The sequence below is a fragment of the Martes martes genome, assembly GCF_963455335.1.
Source record: "Martes martes genome assembly, chromosome: 1".
NCBI classification, from domain to species: Eukaryota; Metazoa; Chordata; class Mammalia; order Carnivora; family Mustelidae; genus Martes; species Martes martes.
In genome coordinates this window covers 158,765,206-158,789,870 of record NC_137888.1, presented here as the reverse complement: position 1 = coordinate 158,789,870, position 24,665 = coordinate 158,765,206, and the positions used below count along the sequence as shown (strand labels likewise).

The window sequence follows — 24,665 nt, the reverse complement described above, 5'->3', positions numbered from 1 at the left end:
CGTATGCTTGTGATGCAGGATAGGGGTGCAGTGACACAAGTGACCGATGTGTCCCTCTGCCCAGGAGCTGCTTCTCCAGCTGCCCCCCGCCTCCTCCGTCTCCCCCGGGTAACCACAGCTCTCTCCTATCCTTCTAAAACTCATATCTCAAAACAATACATTGTTTGCTTCTCTCTCTCTCTCTCTCTCTCTCTCTCTTTTTTTTTTTTAGTGATATAAGATTGTATTATGCTCCATGCAACTTTTTTTCAACAGCAAGTCGCTACAAGTCACCTGATGGTAGGTGCAGGTCATTTAATCGTTTAATCATTTAAACGAGGCTTGTCCATCCTCTTTCTGACAGATGCTTGGTTTCCAGTTGTTGCTTTTGTGGATACAGCTGCTCTGAGCATCGCAGCCCCGTCTCGGGCACACGTTGTCCCCTGGAGGGGTGTCACTGGCCAGAAGGCTCCTGAATGCCAGCCAGCACCACCCTGTTTTCCCCGAGGGGTCCTACTGCCTGTGGCCACAAGCCCCTTATAGAAAGGAGCCCCTTTGCGTCCCCCCATGTGCCACTCTCTCTGTGGCCCCTGAGCCTTCAGGAAGTAGGCAGGAGGGTATGCACGTGGGGAGAGCTCGTCCTGTAGGTAAAGAAAACTCATTCCAGTCACCCAGCCAGAGTCCTAAAACATGCATGGTCTCTGGTGGTTTATCTGTTGGTCCTGCTATGTCTTGAATGTTTCTATATACACGATGTCCTCAAAGAAGAAAACCAACCCTTTGAGAACATGCATCGCAGAAGTCCTCACAGGGACATGGGCGACCCCTGAATGTTGGATTACAGAGGGATGAGTTAGCATATCATGGCAGCCCAGACAGCAACCCAGGACACACTGCCAGCATTTAAGGGAGGCCGTCCTGATCCCCAACTGTCCTCGTGCCCTGAGCGCAGTGACAGTAAAACTTACATCAGCAGATGCCTGAAGCCTCTTGCGGACCAGGCGCAGTGAACAGTGTGGTCAGGGTGTGGCTCTGTCTTCTAGGAATGTATCCGACAGTCACACCCCACCCAGGCAGGGCTGGATGTACGCAGGGATATTCACTGCTGCGCTGTAACGCTAAAGGACACAAACTAATCTAATTGCCCATAATTCAGGGACCAATGAAATAAAAGCAGCAAGTCCGCAATGGAATCGTGAGTTCCCCTGGAGATAAACATATGGATGCACATCGTTTCCCACCTGAGGGGCCAAAGCTGCAGTATTTCTCTCCCCAGCTTCTAGCAGATGTAGGTTGAGGGCTGCTCGGGGACACTGACTCCCTGCACACCCAACATCCCTGTGCTCAGGCCAAGCAGGTCTGGTGGCCAGAGGGAACCTATAGGAGGGCGGCAGACGGAGCCACTGGGAACCTTCGGGAACGCTACCTGGAAGCGTTTACTGCCGCAGGGATGTGGCTGGGTGGGGGGGTGTCATGCCCAGTCCCCCTTGTGGTGGGAGCATCGCCAGGATGGTAGGCTCTGGAATGTGCAGTCCACAGTCTGTGTCTTCAACATTCTGCTGCCCGGGAAGGGAATGGCTTACTTGCATGGACCACGTAGAGAAGAGCTACATACAGCCTAGGGGTGGGGGAGCCATGGGAGAGAAGGGACCTGTGCCCCAAATGGCTCCATGGGGGAGCTGTTCTGACCATCTCCTGCTGTGCAAAGAGAACCCAGATGATCTGTCACTGCCACTGAGCCTTCGCTACAGACGGCGGCGCCTGCACCCCAGGAAGAGCACCCCAGCCCCGCGGGGAAGGGCAGCACCCCAACACCTGGCCCAGGGACCTCGTGGGGTGTTGTAGCAGCCCGGCAGGCTGAGCAGCTCTAGGCCTGGCCTCCTCCACCTTCACCCCCGAAGACTATGCAGCCAGTGGCCAAGGCCGGCAGATGCAGCCGGCTGAGACCCCCAAGCTGAATAACGTATGAAGCAGCATTCGGACAAAGAACCAGGGGTTTATTTTAGCAAAATTTTAAATCATGGAACTCTGCCTCCCAGGAAGCTGCCTGGATGACAAAGCCACCACAGAAAACTGAAAAACAAAACAAAACAAAACAAAAACCAACGCTATAACTACAAAAATCCGGGAAACATTTTCCTGACAAAGCCAAAAACAGCAGAAGAACACTGAAACATTTTAAACAAGTCTTTGTAACCCAATCCACCAGTGTCCTTTCCTTGCTGGGGAGGCTGCTGGCCAGCACCCCTCAGCTCTGAGATGGAAAACCACGAAATGGAAGACAGCTGCCAGTAAGCTAAAATGCCAAGTGACCTTCAGTTTGTGCGCTTGATTCCTTCAGGAACTGGGGGAACCTGTTAACAGAATAAATCACGGAAGGGTGCCTGGGTGGGCACCCCTCCAGACCCCCTCTTGTCTTGTCCAGCTGTTCACGTGAGACCCTGTCTTCCTCGGGCCATCTGATGACCCGGCTGGGACCTTGCTGTTGAGGGGCGGGCAGTCAGCCTGTGACCTGCGAGGATGGACACGTTCTGGCGCCAGCCGGAGAGGACGCAGGTCAGAGGACACCAGAGTGGGAGGAATTCCCTGCGGCCCACACGAGGGAGAAGAGGCGCCTTCAGCCCCGGGGCCTGGCGTGGGGCCCTCATACTCACAACAAAGGGTGTGACATCAAGTGCCATCAGTGGGGGGTGTGCAGTATGAGGGAGCGTGCGTGGATGTGACAAGCTTCAGGATGCAGGAGGCGCTGAAGGACACGACAGCAGGTGCTGTGATTGCAGAACCAGAGGGTGACTTCTAATGGTGACGACCTGGTGGGGGGGGGGGCACTGATGGGCAATAACTTCAGCAAACAGGTCGCATCAGAGGCTGTGTGGGCACTGAGGGAGCTTGGAACAAAGGTGTGTGTCGGAGCGTGTGGAACAACTGACCATGAGGTGGCACATGACACACTGTGGGTATGGCATAGGAGGGAGCATGGGGGCAACAGGCAGGGAACAAGCCTCCGGGTGTGTCACAGGCCTGGCTCCTCCCCCCTCATCCTGGTGCTGTTTCAGGCTCCTGGGCTTTCCACTGCTCTCCAGCAGGGGCAGCCCCTTCCCGGGGCCACAGGGGTTGGCCGTCACTGACCCCTGCTGGCAGGCCCCATGGACACGCGTCCGTGAAGGCCTCGGCAGGCTTCTGAGAAGGAGGAGCCCTAGAACTGGCCTGGAAAGGGAAGCATCCATTGCAGGCAGGGGTAACAACATCAGCAAAGGCCGAGGCATGAATGGGACTGAGCTGCCAGTCCCTGGCCAGCCTGGCCCCTGCAGGCCACTAGGGTCCTGTAACCAGGCTCGTGGGCTTTCACCACAGAGTGTGGGGGCACCACAACCCAGGTTTGGCCTCTGCCCTGCCAAGCTGCCCTTCCTCAGCTGTGCTCTGATTTCTGTTTCTCAAAGCCTCAGGCATATCCTGCCCCGGTCTTCCCAAAGTTCTGGCGTTTCGATTTACATTCAGGGAAACAGAGAAAGGACACCACATATCCAAACAGTCACTAAGGGGACATTCAGTCCTTCCTAAGGGACTCCTACGGCTGGCTGTCTTCCCAAAGCCACAAGGGGGTATCCTCACTGCCAAGCGGCCTGACACACACTGCAAATACACACCCCCACACCCATACACCCACAGAAGGGTGGGAGGCAGCCCGAGGCCGGGGTTTCACTGAGCTGGTTTCAGCTTTCATCTTTAGCCCAGGCAGAATGAAAGGTCGGATTCCCACTGCCCACCCTCCCAGGGTTTTCACCACTGCACCTCCAGCCAGAATTTAGGACCCCTTGCCATGGCGTACCCGCTCCTTACCCCACTCCCCATAGAGCCCTTCACCCGTGTGGGCTGCTGTGAAGGAAAGCCAGGCTCTCCACCTCTCTCGTCTGATCTTCGGGACCACCCGGCATTCTTGTGCCCTTTGGCAGCAAAGGAAAACTGAGGGTCGGAGGTTTGTTGAGATGCCCAAGACCTGACACCCTCAGTAGCAGAGCAAATGGCAAAACGAAGCAGAGAAACTCCAAAACGTCAGAAGTAAAACAAAACAAAACAAAACATTAATTTTAAAAACATGAGCTCCGCAGCTCACCAAGGTCCTCTAACACCTGCCACCATAGGGCACTCTGGGCTCTGTGGGCACACACGGAAGACTTAGGATCTTGCCAGATGGAGATCAAAGGTGGGGCCAGCCACCGGGGGAGGCAGCACCGCTCCGTGACAGGCAGCTCAGGGTGGGCTCCAGGGCCATGCCCACTGACGAGGATGGCCAGAGCCTGAGCCCAAAGACACAGGGCTTTCCTCCTGGCCTACGGCTGTCCGGTGCCAGGGCAGGGGCGGTGAAGAGGGCAGTAGGCGAGGCCGCAGATGGCACTGAACCAGCATTCTGCTCTGTTGCACCACAAACAGGTTTGGGGTCAAAGCTGACCCCCCTCCCCGGATCCCGCCAAAATGGTCTCTCACAAGCTAAAAAACCACTAGTAATTCAATGCTTCCCACCCAGGGGTCTGGAGGCGTGCCTGCCAGATGGCGCAGTCAGAGGAAGCAAGCATCAAGTGACAGGCGGGCGCGGGCGTACAGTCGTCCGAGGTGGGTGGCACCCAAACCTGGCCAGGTGGGATGCAGGCCCCGGCGGGCCGGCCAAACAGGGAAACGCGGGGGCCGTGGTGCTCAGAGTGGAGTCCGGGCAGGCAGCCCCAGCACGCGCACTGCCCGGCCCCACCTGAGACCCCGGGGCGTCGGCTGGTGTGACGGGCCCCGCGGAGGCGCCACGGCCTAGTGCAGCCGCAGGTAGGAAGGGGCCGAGTAGTTGAAGAGCAAGAAGTCCATCCTGTAGAGGTCGAAGAGGCGCCGCTGGTAGAAGGGGCTGATGTCCCGGAAGAGGCGCTCAGCCAGCTCGCGCGCGGCAGCCCCCTTGGCCCGGGGCGGGGGCGCGGGGAAGCGCAGGCCGGACGCGCCCACCAGGCCCAGCACGAAGGCCGCGTCCTCCGCCAGCGTCTCGAACTTGCCCACCACGTCGTAGCGCAGGCGGCACGGGTGGCAGAGGGCGTGCGCGCGCTCCCAGTGCTCGTTGAAGGGCTCCTCGCGGCGCGTGCGCGGGTCCAGCAGGTAGGCCAGGAACTCGGCGAAGCGCACGTCGTGGCCGCGGGCCAGCGCGTCGGGGTGCGCGCGCGGCCTCAGGCGCCGCACGATGCGCGTGCCGTAGCGCCGCTGGAAGGCCGCGCTGTAGGGCCGCGCGAACTTGTTGCGGTAGGCGGACGCCAGGCGCTCGAAGGGCTCGCGCACGAAGAGGACAGCCAAGTAGGCGCGCAGCCGCCGGTTGATCTCGGCCGGGCTGAAGTCGGCCAGCGAGGGCAGGCGGCCCGGCGCGTGCGCCTCGTGCGCGGGGATGGCGAGCGGGTCGCCGCGGGCGCGGCCGCTCAGCGCCAGCAGCACGCGCTTCCAGTTGGTGCAGGCCACCTTGGGCACGTAGCAGTAGAGCAGGCCGTGCGCGTCGTCCACCAGCACGTGCCGCAGGTCCTCGGGCCCCAGCAGGCGCTGCCGGCGCGTGTGGCGACTGCAGGCGCGGCGCAGCAGGTCCCGCCGCTGCCGGTGCACTTCGGCCAGGGCGGAGCGCGGGCCCTGCGGGCGACAGCGGAGGTGGGGGGAGGGGAGGGGAGGTGGGGTCATTGCTGCGGGCCCTGTGCCCACCCGCCCGTGGAGAAGGAACGGGGGCTTTGAACCCCGGCACTGCCACCCATCATTGTGATTTGGGTCCCAGGGATCTGCCCTAGACCAGAATTGTGTGTGTGTGTGTGTGTGTGTGCGCGCGCGCGCGCGACTGTGACTCTAACCACACTGAGGCAGGTGGAAGGATGTGACAAATAGGGTTGGACACTCAAGACCAAGGAGGCCCTGGTAATGCTGGTGTCAGAGTAAGCCTGATTAATAAGTTATCAGAGTGGTGAGCGTGGGCACAAATTGAATATATGCTCACTGTTTACTAAAAGCGAGATAGTGTATAAGAACAACAGCGTTAATTCCATATAAAGAGTTGAGAAATGCAACCACCTGTAGGCTACTGAGATACTTTTTTGTTCAATAATAAAATTAGCGAATTCTGCATTTAGGAATTGGTATGTTCCTTTGGATCTTGATTTTTTTTTTCCCCACCAACAAATTCTAACCTCAGTAGTTGGGCAGGAAACTTGTCCTCTCTGAAGCCTGTCTCTCTTCTGTGAGAGAAGAGACATCCACTATTTATCTAGCACCTACTGTATGCCAGGCACTTTGCTGTGCACTTTACAACTCTATAAATTAGGTGGTATTAGTATACCTGGGCCAGTCCCTCCCAGCCTGTCTCAGCTGTGCTAAGATCCAAGCCACCGAATGGTGGCTCCTTTCCTTCAAGTCCCTTCTGCACCAAACAGGGTCTCCACTTCCAAGACTCCCCCTCCCGCCCCTCCTCTTCCTGATTTTCGTCCAAGAATTCTTAGGAAAAGTGTTTTTAATTTCTCAAAATTGCCTTAAAAACCTTCAAGATATAATAAAACAAACAAACAAACACTGTGGAGGACGTGGGAAAATGGGACCTTCATTCATTGCTGGTGAGAATGTAAAATGGTACAGCTGTTGTGGAAAGCAGTTTGGCAGCTTCTCAAAAAAAAAAAATAAACAAAACAAACAGATGATCCATCTAGGTATATACCCAAGATAACTAGAAACATATGTCAGGCCAAGACTTGTACATAAATGTTCATAACAACCTTATTCATAATAGCCAAAAGGTGGAAACAACTCAAATGTCCATCAATGATGACTGGATACATAGTATGTGGTCTGTCCATAAAAGGGAATATTACCCAGCCATAGAAGGTATGAAGTTCTGATGCACCCTAAGAAAAAGATTATGCCTGCCAAATGAAAGAAGCCAGACACAAAAGCCCACATGTTGTATGATGGATTCCACTTACATGAAATGTCCAGAATAGATCCGTAGAGACAGAAACTAGATTGGTAGTTGTCAGGGGCAGGTGGGAAGGGAGGGGGAGGGACTGCTAATGGGTGCTGGGTTTCTTTTTTGGGGTGATGAAAGTGTTCTGTAGTTAGAGAGTGGTGATGGTTATGCAGCCTTGTAAGTTCACTACACACCACTGAAGTGTACACTTTAAAAGAGTGAATTTTGTGGTATGTGAATTATATCTCAGTTATGAAAAAAAGCCTTGTGTTTCCATTTCAGGGAAGGACAAAGCAGCCCCTGAAATGGTGGGACACTTGGTCCAGTGCCCACATAAGAGTATCTGCTGTTGCTGGGTGGGAGGGGAAGAATGTGTCTGTGTGTGGGGAGGTGCTCGCTTGAGCTTCTCATGCCTTTAAAAGTATCCTGCAGAAATCCAAGATCCTCCTAGTGATAAAAGCTGAAGTACAGAACAAGAGTTGACATGTCACACTTTCGGTTTACAAAGGGTGAGGAAAGAAATAAAAAAAAAATGTTTCAGAAAGGATAGGTTGTAGGGAGCCTCTCGTATTTTAATTTTTTTTTAAGACTTATTTGTTTCAGAGAAAGAGAGAGAGAGAATGGGAGGAAGAGAGATGGTGGGGAGGGGTAGAGGGAGAGAGAGAGAGAGAATCCCAAGCAGTGCCCTGCTGAGCTCGGAGCCCAATGCACGGTTCCATCTCATAACCCCAAGATCATGACCTGAGCCAAAATCAAGAGCTGGACACTTGAGGCGCCTGGGTGGCTTGGTGGGTTAAGCCTCTGCCTTCAGCTTGGGTCATGATCTCAGGGTCCTGGGATCGAGCTCCGCATCAGGCCCTCTGCTCAGGAGGGAGCCTGCTTCCCCCTCTTTCTCTGCCTACGTGTGATCTCTGTCTGTCAAGTAAATAAATAAAATCTTAAAAAAAAAAGAGTTGGACACTTAACTGACTGAGCCACCCAGGTGCCCTGGGAGCCTCTCTTTTAGATGTATATTGAAATTGTCATGTAATGAACAAAAAAAGGCTGGGATTTGCTTCCAAATAAGCCAGGTAGGAAGGGAGGGAGAGGGGTCTGGATGAAACAGGATTGGACAAGAGTTGATGGAATGTGGGAGTTCGTTGTACATTTAACTTCCGTATGTGTTTGAATTTGTCTCAATTTGAACATGAAGCAGGAAAAAAAAAGGACATATATACCTGTAGGTATGATGCTGGAAAAGTGACCTAAGCACCTGACAGCATTGGACACTACACACATGCCTGGAAAGGCACACAGGAAATGAACTGGTCACCTCCAGGGGTAACCAGGGCCAGGGTGGGAAGGGAAGGTACTCTTCACTGGATGCACTCTTTTGAAGGGTTGGATGCCCTATCATGTGCTTATCTTTCTTTTTCAAAATCTCACTGAGGGCTGGCTGCCAACCTCAAAGCAGTGAGGGGTGTGAGAGAACTAGGAGGATTCCCTTCCCTCTAAGGCAGACTCACAGGACTGGCCTCAAAAGCCTGGCTCCACATGGGTGCCAGGAGAAGGCTGTATCTAGTGGCCCCACAGCCAAGGTCTGCTTTCAGCTTCCAGACATCCCCACGGATTTCTCGTGGCAGGGAAAGTTGGCCATCCACCCAACTTTCAGTTACCCTCCTTCCTTGCCAGCAGACCTCACTTATGGTCATATGCAGAGACTTGGGGAAGAACCAGTCATAGCAGCCTCACACAACTTCATGAAAGCTATGGGTCCAGGGGTGGACATGTGGCTTGGTTTGGGCCAAGGAGATGTATAGGGACATCTGCTAGTTTCCCAGGAAAGACTTACCTTCAGTACAAAAAGAGAGGGCTCCTGAAGGAAAAAAAAAAAATCTTTGCCTCAGCCCCTCCCTTTCTGCTTGGGGTACCATCCTGTGAGATGTCCAGAGCCCTGGCAGTCATCTTGGAGTTGTGAGGCAACAAGATGTACCATATGTCAACATTCAGAGGGTGATATTGGGCAACATGCTGCTGCTGTACCAAGGGCTGCTGATTTCTGAGCATCTTGGGAAGTAAACACTGACAGTTCTAATGGCTTAAAGTCAGCTTTTCTGTTGCTTGGAGCCCTCTAAATACCAAGACAGTCAGTACTATCTCCATACAAATAAAAAAAAACTGAGGCTTAGAAGAAATAAGTTGCCTATAGCTCTCAAGTAGGGGAGTTGGGACTCCCAGTGCAGGTCCCTTAGGACTCAGAAGCTGGGCTATGCCCACCAGTACAGGAACAAACCCTGGAGCTACAATCCTCATCTCTCCCAGCCTGACTGGACTTGGCTGCCTGGATTCTTAGCTTGGCTCTAATCCTGGATTCTTAGCCTGGCTCTAATCCTTATGAGCTCTGTGGCCCTCTCTGCATCCTTGACTTCCCTGTGCCTTAATTTCCTCATCCGTAAACAGGGATACCAACAGCCCCACTTTTCAGGGTTGCCATGAGGACTAAGTAAGTTCATTGAACTAGACTGTCTGGTACACAGTTAGCTCTTGTTGGCCAGATTATTTTTATTACTCTTTTTTTCCTCCAGCTGCAAGGTGCTAAGCTCCCAGGGCCTTGACACCCAACAACCAGTGGGAACTCGGGCTGTGAGGGGGCTGAGCCAGCCCCATCTGCCCCTCAGAAGCCTGTGGAACTAGTGGAACCAGGATCCTGCCGAGAGCCTGGCCTGCCCTCAGCTTGCTGTGTGGCCCAGGGCAAGCCTGTTACCCTCTCTGGACCAAGGTCTCCATACCTGCAATCCAAGGGTGTGGGTCAGAGAAGTTCCACAGACCCCCTTGGCTCAGCCCCCAGGGATTCAGTCAACAGCTACCTACCCAACCTGTCTGATCATTCTTCCCAGCTTGAAACCTGATTTCCCTGTGGCTCTTGTCCCACCTGCCAGGCCCTGCCCAACTGCTGCCCACTCCCAGCTCGCCTCACACATCCTCTTCTGTCATCTGTCCACTGCCAGGCATGCAGCCCCCCTTACTCTTTGCATCTTAACTCCTTCCCAGCAGGTCTCAGCTCCAATGTCCCTCACTCGGAGAGGATCTCTCTCCCTGATCTAAACTAGGACCCTCCCAGTAATCTCTTGCCGCACCTTGTACTGCCCCTTTAGATGCAAATCAGCCACAGGTTAGTGCAGATGGCAATGATGGGACGATGTCTTCCTCACCTGGGAAGGTCAGCTACACAGGTCAGGGACCCAGCTGACCTGCTTGCCACTGGATCAGCAGCATCCTGAGCCCAGCCTGCATACAGTAGGTGCTCTATACATGCTGTCTGAATGGGTGCCTCACCTCGTGCCTGCTGATGTGTGGCTCTCAGTGGGGTCTGTGTGTGTGTTTGGGCTATGCATGGTTCAGAGCAGAAGTGGAATGCCTGAGACAGCAAGCCTCCCGGTCCCGGTGCTTGAGAACAGCACGAGGGCAAGGGCTCCCTGCATGCTTCCCTATCACACGAGGTACTAAGATCTGGGGGGTCACCTAATTCCTGTCTCCCCATTAGACTGTCAACTTCCTGATGGTCCTTTATTCTTTTACATCTTCAACACATGGCAGAGTGCCTGGCACAGTGTGACTTCAGCCTGTTGTTGGATGGATGACGGATGGATAGGAGGGTGGGTGGGTGGATACCAGGTCTCTTAGCTTGTCCCAGGATTTGCCCTTGTCACAGGCATTCTCCTCTCTGCACAGGGCCTTGACTTGCAGAGGAAGTCTCTTTAAGTCCAACTGTGGGCTCCAGTCCCAAGATGGAAGTTCTACACTGGGAACTCAGTTCTCAGTTTCCTGTGGCTGGAGGTAGAGGGAGGCATCACTGGATAGGGGTCTGTCCACCTACCTGGTCCAAGTCATAAAGCATCTGCAGGGGACTCCTCCTCTTCCCACCAAGCCAGCCAGAGCCCAGGCTGTTTTCAAATGCTATGGGGCATAAAGAAAGAGACATCAGTTGGGGGGGCTGTAGCCCTTGGGGGACTTGGCCAACTCCCTTAGGCACATTTGATCTACCTCTAAGACTCAGTTTCCGTCTTGTGTCTCACCTCCAGGAGGATTGATGGGGTGTGGATAGGCTCCCTAATCCACCAGGAAAGGATACTTGGTATTGCTCCTGCCCCACGTCGCCCCCCCCCCCGCCGCCTTCAGAGCTGGAGGATACCAGGTAGGCAGGGATGAGAAGAAAGGTGGAACTCAGCCCACAGCCCACTGGTAAAGACCTGGCCACCCAAACTTACCCATCTCCATCTGCCTTTATTTCTTGCCCCACCCCTACCAGCCCCATGTCCATGGGGCCCTAAGGGGCTCCCCAAGCTGGCTGGCATTGCAGCCTCCAGAGATCCTGGGTGTGGGCAGCCAGAAAGGGCTGGGTAGCAATAGAGGTAGCACAGCCAAGCTGCAGGTTCTCCAGTGACAGCCCACCAGGTCACATCACCTCCATGGACTCCTACAGCAGCCTGTAATTCCCTGGCCAATGTGTATGTCACTTGGTGGTAAATGCAGGTTTCACTGTCTCCCAGACTGGAAGACAGTGCGCAGGGATACAATCTGTCTGTCTCACTGTTGCACTCTTCAATCTTCCTAAAACTACCCAAAACTCTGCTTACTAAATTTATTCTTTTACTCTAAAGGCGTTTTAAGGAATATCTTCCTACATATTCAATTAACATAATGTAGTTGATTTAGATAAGCTTAAGCTCATGATCTTCTGCTTCTTGATCACATTTTTCTACAGTATAATGCAGTCTTCAAAAAGATCACCAAAACTGGCAAACCTTCAGCTAGACAGACTGACCAAGAAGAATGAAGTCTCAAATTACTAAAAACAGGAATGAAAGAGAAACCATTAGAATTGAATCTTACAGAAATGAGAAAGGCCTAAAAAGATGAGAATTCCTGAGATTGACTCAGAAAGAAATAGAAAATCCCAATGACATATAACCATTTTATGTATAATGTGTATGTGTAATAATGTACTGTATAATATGTATAATAATGCAGTGTAAAATCATATATATAATAATACAACATATGATAATATGTATACATACACTGAAGTAGTAATATAAAAAAAAAAAAAGAGAGAGAGAAGCCCAGAATCAGACGATTCACTAGTGAATTTTACCAAGTATTTAAAGAAGAATTAAAACCAGTCTCTTCCAAAGTCTTTACCCCTCTCAAAAAAACAAAACAGAATTGAGGGTATAAAATACTTCCCAACTCATTATACAAGCCCAGTATTACCCTGATATCAAAACCAGACATAGATATCACAAGAAAAGAAAACAACAGAACAGTATCTCTTATGAACATAGATGCAAAATCTTAAAAAAAAAAATACTGCAGACTGAACCCATCAACATATGAAAATGGTTATATATAACCAAGTAATATATATCCCAGGAGTACAAGAGTGATTCAACAGGGGCGCCTGGGTGGCTCAGTGGGTTGAAGCCTCTGCCTTCGGCTCGGGTCATGATCCCAGGGTCCTGGGATCAAGCCCCGCATCGGGCTCTCCGCTCGGCGGGGAGCCTGCTTCCTCCTCTCTCTCTGCCTGCCTCTCTGCCTACTTGTGATCTCTGCCTGTGAATAAATAGATAAAATCTTTAAAAAAAAAAAAAGAGTGATTCAACATACAAAAATCAATCAAGGTAATACACCACCATATTAATAGAGTAAAAGAAAAAAGCCCACATAATTATCAATACATGCAGGAAAAGTGTTGTACAATATTCAATACTCTTTATAATAAAAACACTAAACAAACTAGAACTTGAAGGGAACGTCTTCAAATTGATAAAGGCCATCTAGGAAAAATATATTTTATGGTGAAAAACCAGATGCTTTACCTCTAAGATCAGGAACAAAATACGGGATGCCCACTTTTACCACTTCTTTTCAACAATGTACTAGAAGTTCTAGCCAGGGGAACTGGGAAAGAAAAAGAAAGAAAAGGCATCCAGATTGGAACAGAAAAAGTAAAATTATGTCTATTTGTAGACAATGTGAATATATATAGATTATATAGAATCCACCATAATATAGATATATTCTATAATACATAGAATCCATCAACTATTAGAGCTAAGAGCTAATAAATGAGTTCAGCAAGGTTGTAGAATAAAAGATCAATATTCAATAGTCAATTGTATTTCTAAATACCAGTAATGATATATTTGAAATTGAAATTACAAAAAATCTCCACTTACAATAGTTAAAAAGAATAAAATATTAAGGATTAAACTTAACAAATGAAGTGCAAGACTTATCACTGAAAACTACAAGACATCACTGAAAGAAATTGAAGACCTGAATGAATGGAAAAATATCCCATGTTCATGGACTGGGAGACTTAATGTCATTAAGGTGGCAGTCCTCCCCAGATTACTAATACTATTGCTATAAAAACCCTAGCTGTCTTTTTTTGCAGATTTACAGTTGTTGACAATTGACAGGTGATCCTTAACTTAATGTGACTGTTCAAGGGATTTAGAATATCCAAAATAATCTTGAAGAGGAACAAACTTGGAGATCTCACACTTCCTAATTTCACCTACTTACTATGAAGCTACAGTAATTAAGACTATGTGGTGCTGGGTAGGAGAGATACTGACTGAAGAAATAGAATTCACAATTCAGAAACAAACATTTACATTTAAGATCTAAGGATTTTTTTTTATTAGGGTGCCAAGACAATTCAATAGGGAAAAAATAGTCTTCATGATAAACTTTGCTGAGAAAACTGGATAATTCACATGTAAAAGAATGAAATTGTACCGCTACCTCAAACCATATACAAAAACTAACTCAAAATGGATCATAGGCCTAAATGTAAGAGATAAAAATATAAGACTCATAATGAAAACATAGACATATATTTCCATGATCTCTGAGTTGGCAATGATTTCTTAGATATGGCATCAAAAGCACAAACAACAAAAGAAAAAATAGATAAACTAGACTATAACAAATTTAAAAACTTTTCTGCTTCCAAGGACACCATCAAGAGGGTGAAAAGACCACCCACCAACTTGGAGAAAATATTTTCAAATGATATAACTGATAAAGGACTAGTATCCAGAGTATATAAAGAGTGTCTATAACCAAATGATAAAAGACATTCCCAACTTTTCAAGTAGGCAAAGGATATGAATGGACATTTCTCCAGTAATATACAAATTGCTGATAATGGATAAAAAGATGCTAAACATCTCTAGCTGTTGGGAAACCTCCTTAAGAACCAACTTCTCACCCACCAAGATGGCTGTAATAAAAAAAGACAAAAACAAGTGTTGGTGAGGATGTGGAAAAATTGGAGCCCTTATACGTTGATGGTGGGAATGTAAAAATAGAGATATTTTGCCACAGAAAACAGTTTGGCAATTCCTTAAAAGCTAAGCCTAGGGGGGCACCTGAGTGGCTCAGTGGGTTGGGCTTCTGCCTTCAGCTCAGGTCATGATCTCAGGGGCCTGGGATCGAGCCCCGCATATGGCTTTCTGCTCAGCAGGGTGCCTGCTTCCCCCTCTCTCTCTGCCTGCCTCTCTGCCTACTTGTGATCACTCTCTCTCTGTCAAAAAAAAAAAAAAAAAAAAGCTAAGCCTAGGGGCACCTGGGTGGCTCAGATGGTTAAGTGTCTGCCTTCAGCTTGGGTCATGGTCCCTAGGTCCTGGGATGGAGTCCCATGTGGGGCTCCTGGCTCAGCAGGGAGTCTCCTGCTACCCCTGCTTGTGCTCTCTCTGTCTGTGTCACTCTCAAATGAATAAATAAAAAAATTAAAATAAAAAAAAAAGCTAAGCCTAGATGATTCTGGAAAGATGACAGACTAGGAACACCAAGAATCTGTCCCTCCACCTAGGCAACAATTGTACTAGCAGAATCTAGTACATCAGAGGGATTTGGATACATCAGAGCAAACTGGAATTCTGGAGTCCTTAGAAGGCTTTCAACTTCCAGAGGAAGGCTTAAATGGTAAATGGGGGTAAATTTCAGTCAGTTTCAGCTCTTAGCACAGGGCAGCTACCCATCCCCCACCCCACCACATGGCATGCAGCTGTGCATGTGTTCTTGGAGCAGTTTACATACAGCATGAAAGAGCCAGAGTGGGCAAAAGGGACCTGTTCTCCAAATATCAGAGATCTGTGCTTTGATTAGTTGTACCTCCCCCACATTGTTGCAAGCCCCTCCCCCTCCACATAAAGTGACTTCCGGGAGAAGTCTGGTTTACTTTGAAGAGCTGGTGTACTTTTCCCCACCTTTCATTTTTCTCTTTTCCCCTTTTTGGAGCCAGATATTACATACTAAAACATTCAAAACAACTGCATAGGTGGGGAAAAATAGAAACCGACTGAATGCCCAGGAAGAGCTCAGAAAAGACCTAAGAAGTCCTTAAATTTATACCTTGGGCTGAATCTCAGCACAGACTACAACAATCAGAAAAACAAAAACAGAAACTAAAAACAGCAATCACTGAGAAAGGGAATCTGGTTTCCAGAGCTACGTTTTGATTCAGATGTTCAGTGTTCAACAAAAAGATTAGCAAGTCATACAAAGAAACAGGAAAAGTATGGCGAATTCAAATGAAGAAACTTGTATAAATTCAAAATACAATGTATAATTTTAGGATGTTCGGTGTAATCCCCATGGTATCCACAAAAGAAATGAGAAAGTAATTTAAACATTTTACTACAAAAAATAAATTGACTAGGCACAAAAGTAGACAGTATAACAGGAAATGAGGAATAAAAAAACTGTAAGCATAGGGAAGACAAGTAACAAAATGACAGATGTTCCTCTTTATCAGTAATTTAGATGTCAATGGATTAAACTCTGTGGTCAGAATGCAGAAATTGGCAGAACGGATAAAAATATCTGACCCAACTCTATATGCTGTCTACAAGAGACTCACTTGAGATCCAAACTGGATGGAAGTGAAAGGATGGAAAAAGATACTCCAAGCAAGTAATAACAAAATAGAGTATATGTGACTGTATTCATACCAGACATAATAGACTTTGAGTCAAAAGTTTACAGGAGACAAAGAAGGACTTTATATATAAATAAAAGTTTCAATACAGCAAGAAGAGAAAACAATTACAAACATTTACTTACTTAATGGTAGGCCATCGAAGTATATGAAACAAAAATTAACAGAATAGGAGGGAGAAATAGAATAGGAGGGAGAAATAACAGAATAGGAAGGAGAAATAATAGTTGGGAGATTTTAATAGACCACTCATAATAATGAATTAAGCAACCAGAGAGAAGATGAGGAGGGAAACAGGGGACTTATGTATCACAGTAAACCAACTCAACTAGATCTAATGGACATATACAGAACACTCTATCGAACATCAACAGCATACACATTCTTCTCCAATGCATATGGAACATTTCCCAGGATAGTCTATAGGTTAGGCCACAAAATAAGTCATGATAGATTTTAAAAGACATATATCATACAAAGTATGTTCTCTAACCACAGCAGGGTGAAGTCAGAAATCAGTAACAGAAGGAAAACTGGAAAATCCACAAATTTGAGACATCAAAGAACACACTTCTAAAAAACCAGTGGATCAAAGAAATCACAAGGGAAATTAGAAAATACTTGGAGACAAACAGAAATGAAAATAATATACCAAACTTATGGGATGCAGTAAAAGTGCTTAGGAGAAAATTTATAGCTATATATGCTTATATCAAAAAATAAAAGAAAGATCTAAAATCAGCAGTCTAACTTTACAACTTAAGGAACTAGAAAAAGAAAAAAATAGACCCAAAGCTTTAAGACAAAAGGAAATAATAAAGCTTAGAGCAGAGATAAATGAAATAGAGAATAGAAAAATAGGGAAAATCAAGAAAACCAAACGTTGGTTCTTTGGAAAGATCCACAAGTTGACTAACTTTTAGCTAGATGGACCAAGAAAAAAGAAGATACAGCTTACTAACACCAAAGAAATACAAACAATTATAAGAACATACTAGGAGCAACTCTATGGCAACAAATTTGACAATCTGGAAGAAATGGATACATTTCTAGAGATGTATAAACTACCACAACTGAACCAGGAAGAAATAGATAACCTGAACAGACCCATAACCAGTAAGGAGATTGAAACAGTCATCAAACATCTCCAAACAAACAAAAGTCCAGGACCAGACGGCTTCCCAGGGGAATTCTACCAAACATTTAAAGAAGAATTAATTCCTATTCTCCTGAAACTGTTCCAAAAAATAGAAATGGAAGGAAAACTTCCAAACTCATTCTATGAGGCCAGCATCACCTTGATCCCAAAACCAGACAAGGATCCCACCAAAAAAGAGAATTACAGACCAATATCTTTGATGAACACAGATGCAAAAATTCTCACCAAAATACTGGCCAATAGGATCCAACAGTACATTAAAAGGATTATTCACCACGACCAAGTGGGATTTATTCCAGGGCTGCAAGGTTGGGTCAACATCCGCAAATCCATCAATGTGATACAATACATTAATAAAAGAAAGAGTAAGAACCATATGATACTCTCAATAGATGCTGAAAAAGCATTTGACAAAGTGCAGCATCCCTTCCTGATTAAAACTCTTCAAAGTGTAGGGATAGAAGGCACATACCTCAATATTATCAAAGCCATCTATGAAAAACCCACCGCAAATATCATTCTCAATGGAGAAAAACTGAAAGCTTTTCCGCTAAGGTCAGGAACACGGCAGGGATGTCCGTTATCACCACTGCTGTTCAATATAGTACTAGAAGTCCTAGCCTCAGCAATCAGACAACAAAAAGAAATTAAAGGCATCCAAATCGGCAAAGAAGAAGTCAAACTATCACTCTTTGCAGATGATATGATACTATATGTGGAAAACCCAAAAGGCTCCACTCCAAAACTGCTAGAACTTATACAGGAATTCAGTAAAGTGTCAGGATATAAAGTCAATGCACAGAAATCAGTCGCATTTCTTTACACTAACAACAAGACAGAAGAAAGAGAAATTGAGGAGTCAGTCCCATTTACAATCGTACCCAAAACCATAAGATACCTAGGAATAAATCTAACCAAAGAGGCAAAGAATCTATACTCAGAAAACTATAAAGTACTCATGAAAGAAATTGAGGAAGACACAAAGAAATGGAAAAATATTCCATGCTCATGGATTGGAAGAACAAATATTGTGAAAATGTCTATTCTACCTAAAGCAATCTACGCATTTAATGCAATCCCTATCAAAATCCCATCCATTTTTTTAAAGAAATAGAACAAATAATCCTAAAATTTATATGGAACCAGAAAAGACCTCAAATAGCCAAAGGAATATTGAAAAAGAAAGCCAAAGTCGGTGGCATCACAATTCCGGACTTCAAGCTCTATTACAAAGCTGTCATCATCAAGACAGTATGGTACTGGCACAAAAACAGACATATAGACCAATGGAACAGAATAGAGAGCCCAGAAATAGACCCTCAACTCTATGGTCAACTAATCTTCGACAAAGCAGGAAAGAATATCCAATGGAAAAAAGACAGCCTCTTCAACAAATGGTGCTGGGAAAATTGGACAGCCACATGCAGAAAAATGAAATTGGACTGTTTCCTTACACCACACACGAAAATAGACTCAAAATGGATGAAGGACCTCAATGTGCGAAAGGAATCTATCAAAATCCTTGAGGACAATGCAGGCAGCAACCTCTTTGACCTCAACCGCAGCAACTTCTTCCTAGGAACATCGCCAAAGGCAACAGAAGCAAGGGCAAAAATGAACTATTGGGATTTCATCAAGATCAAAAGCTTTTGCACAGCAAAGGAAACAGTCAACAAAACCAAAAGACAACTGACAGAATGGGAGAAGATATTTGCAAACAACATATCAGATAAAGGGCTAGTATCCAAAATCTATAAAGAGCTTATCAAACTCAATACCCAAAGAACAAATAATCCAGTCAAGAAATGGGCAGAGGACATGAACAGACATTTCTGCAAAGAAGACATCCAGATGGCCAACAGACACATGAAAAAATGCTCCACATCACTCGGCATCAGGGAAATACAAATCAAAACCACAATGAGATACCACCTCACACCAGTCAGAATGGCTAAAATTAACAAGTCAAGAAATGATAGATGCTGGCGAGGATGCGGAGAGAGGGGAACCCTCCTACACTGCTGGTGGGAATGCAAGCTGGTGCAACCACTCTGGAAAACAGTGTGGAGGTTCCTCAAAAAAACTGAAAATAGAGCTACCCTACGACCCAGCAATTGCACTCCTGGGTATATATCCTAAAGATACAAACGTGGTGCTCCGAAGGGGCACGTGCACCCGAATGTTTATAGCAGCGATGTCCACAATAGCCAAACTGTGGAAAGAGCCTAGATGTCCATCAACAGATGAATGGATAAAGAAGATGTGGTATATATACACAATGGAATACTATGCAGCCATCAAAAGACATGAAATCTTGCCATTTGCGACGACGTGGATGGAACTAGAGGGTATCATGCTTAGCGAAATAAGTCAATCGGAGAAAGACAACTATCATATGATCTCTTTGATATGAGGAAGTGGAGATGCAAGGCGGGGGGGTTGGGGGGAGGTAAGAAAAGAAAAAATGAAAAGATGGGATTGGGAGGGAGACAAACCATAAAAGACTCAATCTCAAGAAACAGACTGAGGGTTGCGGAGGGGAGGGGGGACGGGAGAGGGTGGTGGGGAAATGGACATTGGGGAGGGTATGGGCTATGATGAGTGCTGTGAAATGTGTAAACCTGACGATTCACAGACATGTACCCCTGGGGATAAAAATACATTATATGTTTATTAAAATAAAAAAATTAAAAAAAAAAGAAGATACAGCTTACTAAAATCAGAAGTGAAAGTGGGACATTACTAATGACTACAGAAATTTAAAAAAAAATAAGAGTACTATGAACAACTGTATTCAAAAAAAAATTTAGATAACCTTGATGAAATAGACAAATTTCTAAAAAACACAAAATGTATTAGGACTAAATAATGAGGTAGTTAGAAAATCTGAGAAAACCTATAACTAGTAAGGAGATCAAATCAGTAATCAAAAATTTCTAGACAAAAAAAAACCATGGACATGATGGCTTCACTGCTGTAGTCAATCAAACATTTAAAGAACTAATACAAGTCATTCTCAAACTTTTCCAAAAACCAAAGAAGAGGGAGCACTTCCTAACTCATTCTATGGGGCCAGTACAACTCTGATTGGGGGGAAAAAGCCAGACAAAGGCACTACAAGAAATGAAAGCTACAGACCAATATCTCTTATGAATATTGATGCAAAAATACTCCACAAAATACTAGAAAATGTAACTCAACAGCACATTAAAAAGATTATGCATTATAACCAAGTGGGATTTATTCTTAGAATGCAAGGATAGTTCAACATACAAACACCAATCACGTAATACATCACATTAAGAGAATGAAGGGGGAAAAACAAGTGAGATGATTATCTCACTTGACACAGAAAAAGCATTTGACATAATTCAACATACTTTCATGATTAAAAAAATTCAAAAAACAAGGAATAGAAGGAAAGTACTACAACACAATATAAACCATATATGAAAAACCCACAGTGAACATCATACCTAGTAGTGAAAGACCAAAAGTTTTTCCTCTACATCAGGAATGAGGCAAGGATGCCCATTTTTTAAAAGATTTATTTATTTATTTATTTGACAGACAGAGATCACAAGTAGGCAGAGAGGCAGGCAGCGAGAGAGGGGGAAGCAGGCTCCCTGCAGAGCAGAGAGCCCGATGTGGGGTTCAATCCCAGGACCCTGGGATCATGACCTGAGCTGAAGGCAGAGGCTTTAACCCACTGAGCCACCCAGGTGCCCTAAGGATGCCCATTTTTGCCACTTCTATTCAACATAATGCTGGAAGCTCTAGTTAGAGAAATTAGACAAGAAAAAGAAAGAAAAGATATCTAAACTGGAAGGAAGTAATAAAATTATCTCTGTTTGCAGATGATATGTACTTAGATGCAGAAATCCCTGAAGATTCCACCCACAAAAATTGTTAGAATTAATAAATGAGTTCACCAAAGTAGCAGGATACGATATCAACATACAAAAATCCATTGCATTTCCATACAAAAACAATGAACAATATGAAAAAGAAAGCACAAAAACAATTCCATTTACAATAGTGTAAAAAAGAAGAAAATACTTAGGAATTACTTAACCAACGAGGTGAAAGACTTGTACAGTGAAAACTACAAAACACTGCTGAAATAAATAAGACACAAAGAAATGGAAACATGTCCCATGTTCATGGATTAGAAAACTTAATATTGTTAAAATGTCAATACTACTCAAAACAACCTACAGATTCAATGAAATCTCTGTCAAAATTCCAATGACTTTTTTTGCAGAGATAGAAAAACCCATCCTAAAATTCATATGGGACCCCCAAATAGCCAAAAATAACTTGAAAAAGAACAAAACTGGAGGACCCACGCTTCCTAATTTCAAAACTAACCGCAAATCTACAGTAACAAAACAGTGGGTGGTGTAAGGACAGACATATAAATCAGTAGAATAGAATAGAGAGCCCAGAAATAAACACTTACATATATGGTCAAATGATTTTAACCATTCAAAGGGGAAAGGACACTCTTTTCAACAAATGGTGCTGGGAAAACTGGATATTCACAGGCAAAAGAATGAAGTCAGACCCTTACCTCACATAATATATAAAATTTAAGTCAAAATGGGTCAAAGACCTAAACATAAGACCTCAAACAAGAAAACATAAGACAATAACTTCATGATATTGGAGTTGGCAATGGTTTCTTGGATAGGATCAAAGGCACAGGTAGCAAAAGAAGAAATAGGTAAACTGGACTTGCTGGAAATTTAAAAACTTTGTGCACCCATAGTATCCAATATCTATAAAGAACTTACCAAACTCAACCCCCCCAAAACAAATAATCCAGTCAAGAAATGGGCAAAAGTCATAAACAGACATTTCTCCAAAGAAGACATAAAAATGGCCAACAGACACATGAAAAAATGCTCAATATCACTTGACATCAGGACAATACAAATCAAAACCACAATCCGATACCACCTCGCACTAGTCAGAATGGCTTAAATTAGCAATAAAGGAAACAACAAATGTTGGTGAGGATGCGGAGAAAGGGTAACCCTCCTACATTGTTGGGAATGCAAGCTGGTGTAGCCACTCTGGAAAAGAGCATGGAGGTTTCTCAAGAAGTTAAAAATAGAGCTACTCTATGACCCAACAATTGCACTACTGGGCATTTGCCCCAAAGATATAAATGTAGTGATCTGAAGGGGCACCTGCACCCCAATGTTTATAGCAGCAATGTCCACAGCAGCCAAAACTACAGGAAGAGCCCAGATGTCCATTGACCGATAAATGGATAAAGAAAGTGATACACACACACACACACACACACAAATGTGATAGTATATGTATAGTGTATATAATGGACTATTACTTAGCCATCAAAAAGAATGAAATCTTGCCATTTACAATGATGTGGATGGAACTAGAAGGTATTATGCTAAGTGAAATAAGTCAATCAAAGAAAGACAATTATCATATGATTTTACTCATATGCGGAATTTAAGAAACAAAATAGAGGATCATAGGGGAAAGGAGGAGAAAATAAAGTAAGATGAAATCAGAGAGGGAGACAGACCATAAGACAGTCTCAACTCTAGGAAACAAACTGAGGGTTGCTGGAGGGGAGGTGAGTAGAGGGATGGAGTAACTGGGTGATGGACATTAAAAGGACACATAATGTCATGAGCACTGGGTGTTATATACACCTGCTGAATCACTGAATTCTACCTCTGAAACTAATAATACAGTATATGTGAATTAATTGAATTAAAATAAATTAAAATTTAAAAATGTGTGCACCCAAAGACAATGCAAAGAATAGGAGAAAATATTTATAAATTATGTATCTGATAAGGGATATATAGAGAGCTCCTAAAATTCAACAACAACAAAAAATTTTTAAAAAGGGCAAAGGACTTGAATAGCATTTCTCCAAAGAGGATATACAAATGACCAAGAAGCACGTGAAAAGATGGTCAATTTCACTAATCATTGGGTAAATGCAAATCAAAATGATAATGAGATACCACCTCACACCCATTATTATGGCTACTATAAAAAAAAAAGAGAAAACGAGTGTTGTCGATGTAGAGAAGTTGGAACCCTGTACACTGTTGGTGGGGAGGTAACAAGGGGCAGCTTCTAGGAAAATACCATGGAGGCCCCTCAGGCAATTAAATGTGGAATTACCATATGACGAATTCCACTTCTGGGTATATCCCTGAAGGAGCTGAGAAAGCAGGATGTCTAAGAGATACTTGCACACCCATGTTCACAACGACATTGTTCACAATATCTAAAACGTGTAAGCAACCCGAGAGGCCATCAAGAGATGAATGGATAAGCAAAATGGGGTCCATTCAGACAGTGGGTATTAGTCAGCCTGGGAAGGAAAGGAAACTCTGACACAGGCTACGACGCAGGTGAGCCCTGAGGAGATCATGCTGAGTGAAAGAAGCCAGTCACGAAAGGACCACTTATGAATGATCCCACTTGCAGAGTACCCGGAGTAGTAAAAACCAATGAGCTATCAAGCAGGGGATGGTCACCGGGGTGCGGAGGGCAGAACGGGGCGTCATTTAACAGGTGCAGAGTTTCAGTTCTACAAGACAGAAAGAGCTCTGGAGAGGGTGGTCACGAAACACTGTGAACACATTGATATCACTGAACCATACAAAAATGACGAAGACAGCAAAATTTATCTGACATGTATTTCACCGTAATAACAAAAATTGGGGGAAAAAAAGTTAAGCATAAAATTAGCCTACGCCCCAGCAATTCCACTCCTAGGTACACACCCAGGAGAACTGAAAACACGTTCACACAAAAACTTATGCACATATGTCTCCATTGGCATTATATTTAACAACCAAAGCCTTAAATGTCCATCGGCAGATGAAGGGTTAAACACTGTGGTACGCGTCCACCTGTTCACCTGTAAGAAGGAAAGGAGTACTGACCCAGGTTGTACTGCCATGTACCTGACGTGCACCTGACACGGCTGGACCTCGTAACATGACTCGGTGAGAGAAACCAAACTCAAAAGGCCACGTTTTGTTTGATGCCATTTACAGGAAACATCCAAAATGGGCCAATCCATACAGACAGAAACTAGTGGTTGCCCCGGGGCTGAGGGACACGGCCCTGGAGTCCCTGGGAAAGTGGGGAGTGACTGCTCATGGCTAGTATTCTGGAATTATATAGAGGTCATATCGCACAACTTTTACAGACAGTGAAAACCACTGAATTGTGTACTTTTAAAAAGTGAAATTTTATGGAATGAGAATTAGATCTCAATGAAAATAAATGAAAACACTGGTCATAAAAAATAATATATGCAAGGACATTTTATGTAAGTCCAGCTTACAAATTCAGTCAGTGGCCGGCATAATATATTCGAGTTCATAACACTATGGCTTATTCACAAGAATGTCTTCAAGAATTCAGGATCATATGGGAAGAGAATATATTCATAAGATGGACGAACACATCCATGAACCTTGGCTTTCAACAAAATGAAGAGTCTTCAAAATGCTGCCAAGAATATATTCATCAAAAAGATTCAGGCGTTTTCTTTAAGATGTGTTTTTGAC

At 45.2% G+C, this 24,665-nt stretch overlaps 1 protein-coding gene across 2 annotated transcripts in view; it reads right to left on the bottom strand.

Moving 5' to 3' along the window:
- Positions 1 to 1,955: 1,955 nt before the first annotated feature.
- The window catches only part of CHST13 (carbohydrate sulfotransferase 13), a 30,911-nt gene continuing 8,201 nt past the window's right edge, over positions 1,956 to 24,665 (bottom strand). The window contains exons 1-3 of one of the 2 annotated variants that reach the window (XM_080826593.1): positions 12,796 to 12,864; positions 10,794 to 10,873; positions 1,956 to 5,622 (exon numbers count right to left, since the gene is read on the bottom strand). In XM_080826593.1, the coding sequence (XP_080682719.1) occupies positions 4,777 to 5,622; positions 10,794 to 10,814 (867 nt within the window). In that variant the 5' untranslated portion in view covers positions 10,815 to 10,873; positions 12,796 to 12,864 and the 3' untranslated portion in view covers positions 1,956 to 4,776. Of the gene's footprint in view, positions 5,623 to 10,793; positions 10,874 to 12,795; positions 12,865 to 24,665 lie in introns of those variants that run through there. The other variant, XM_080826592.1, reaches the window with a different exon arrangement.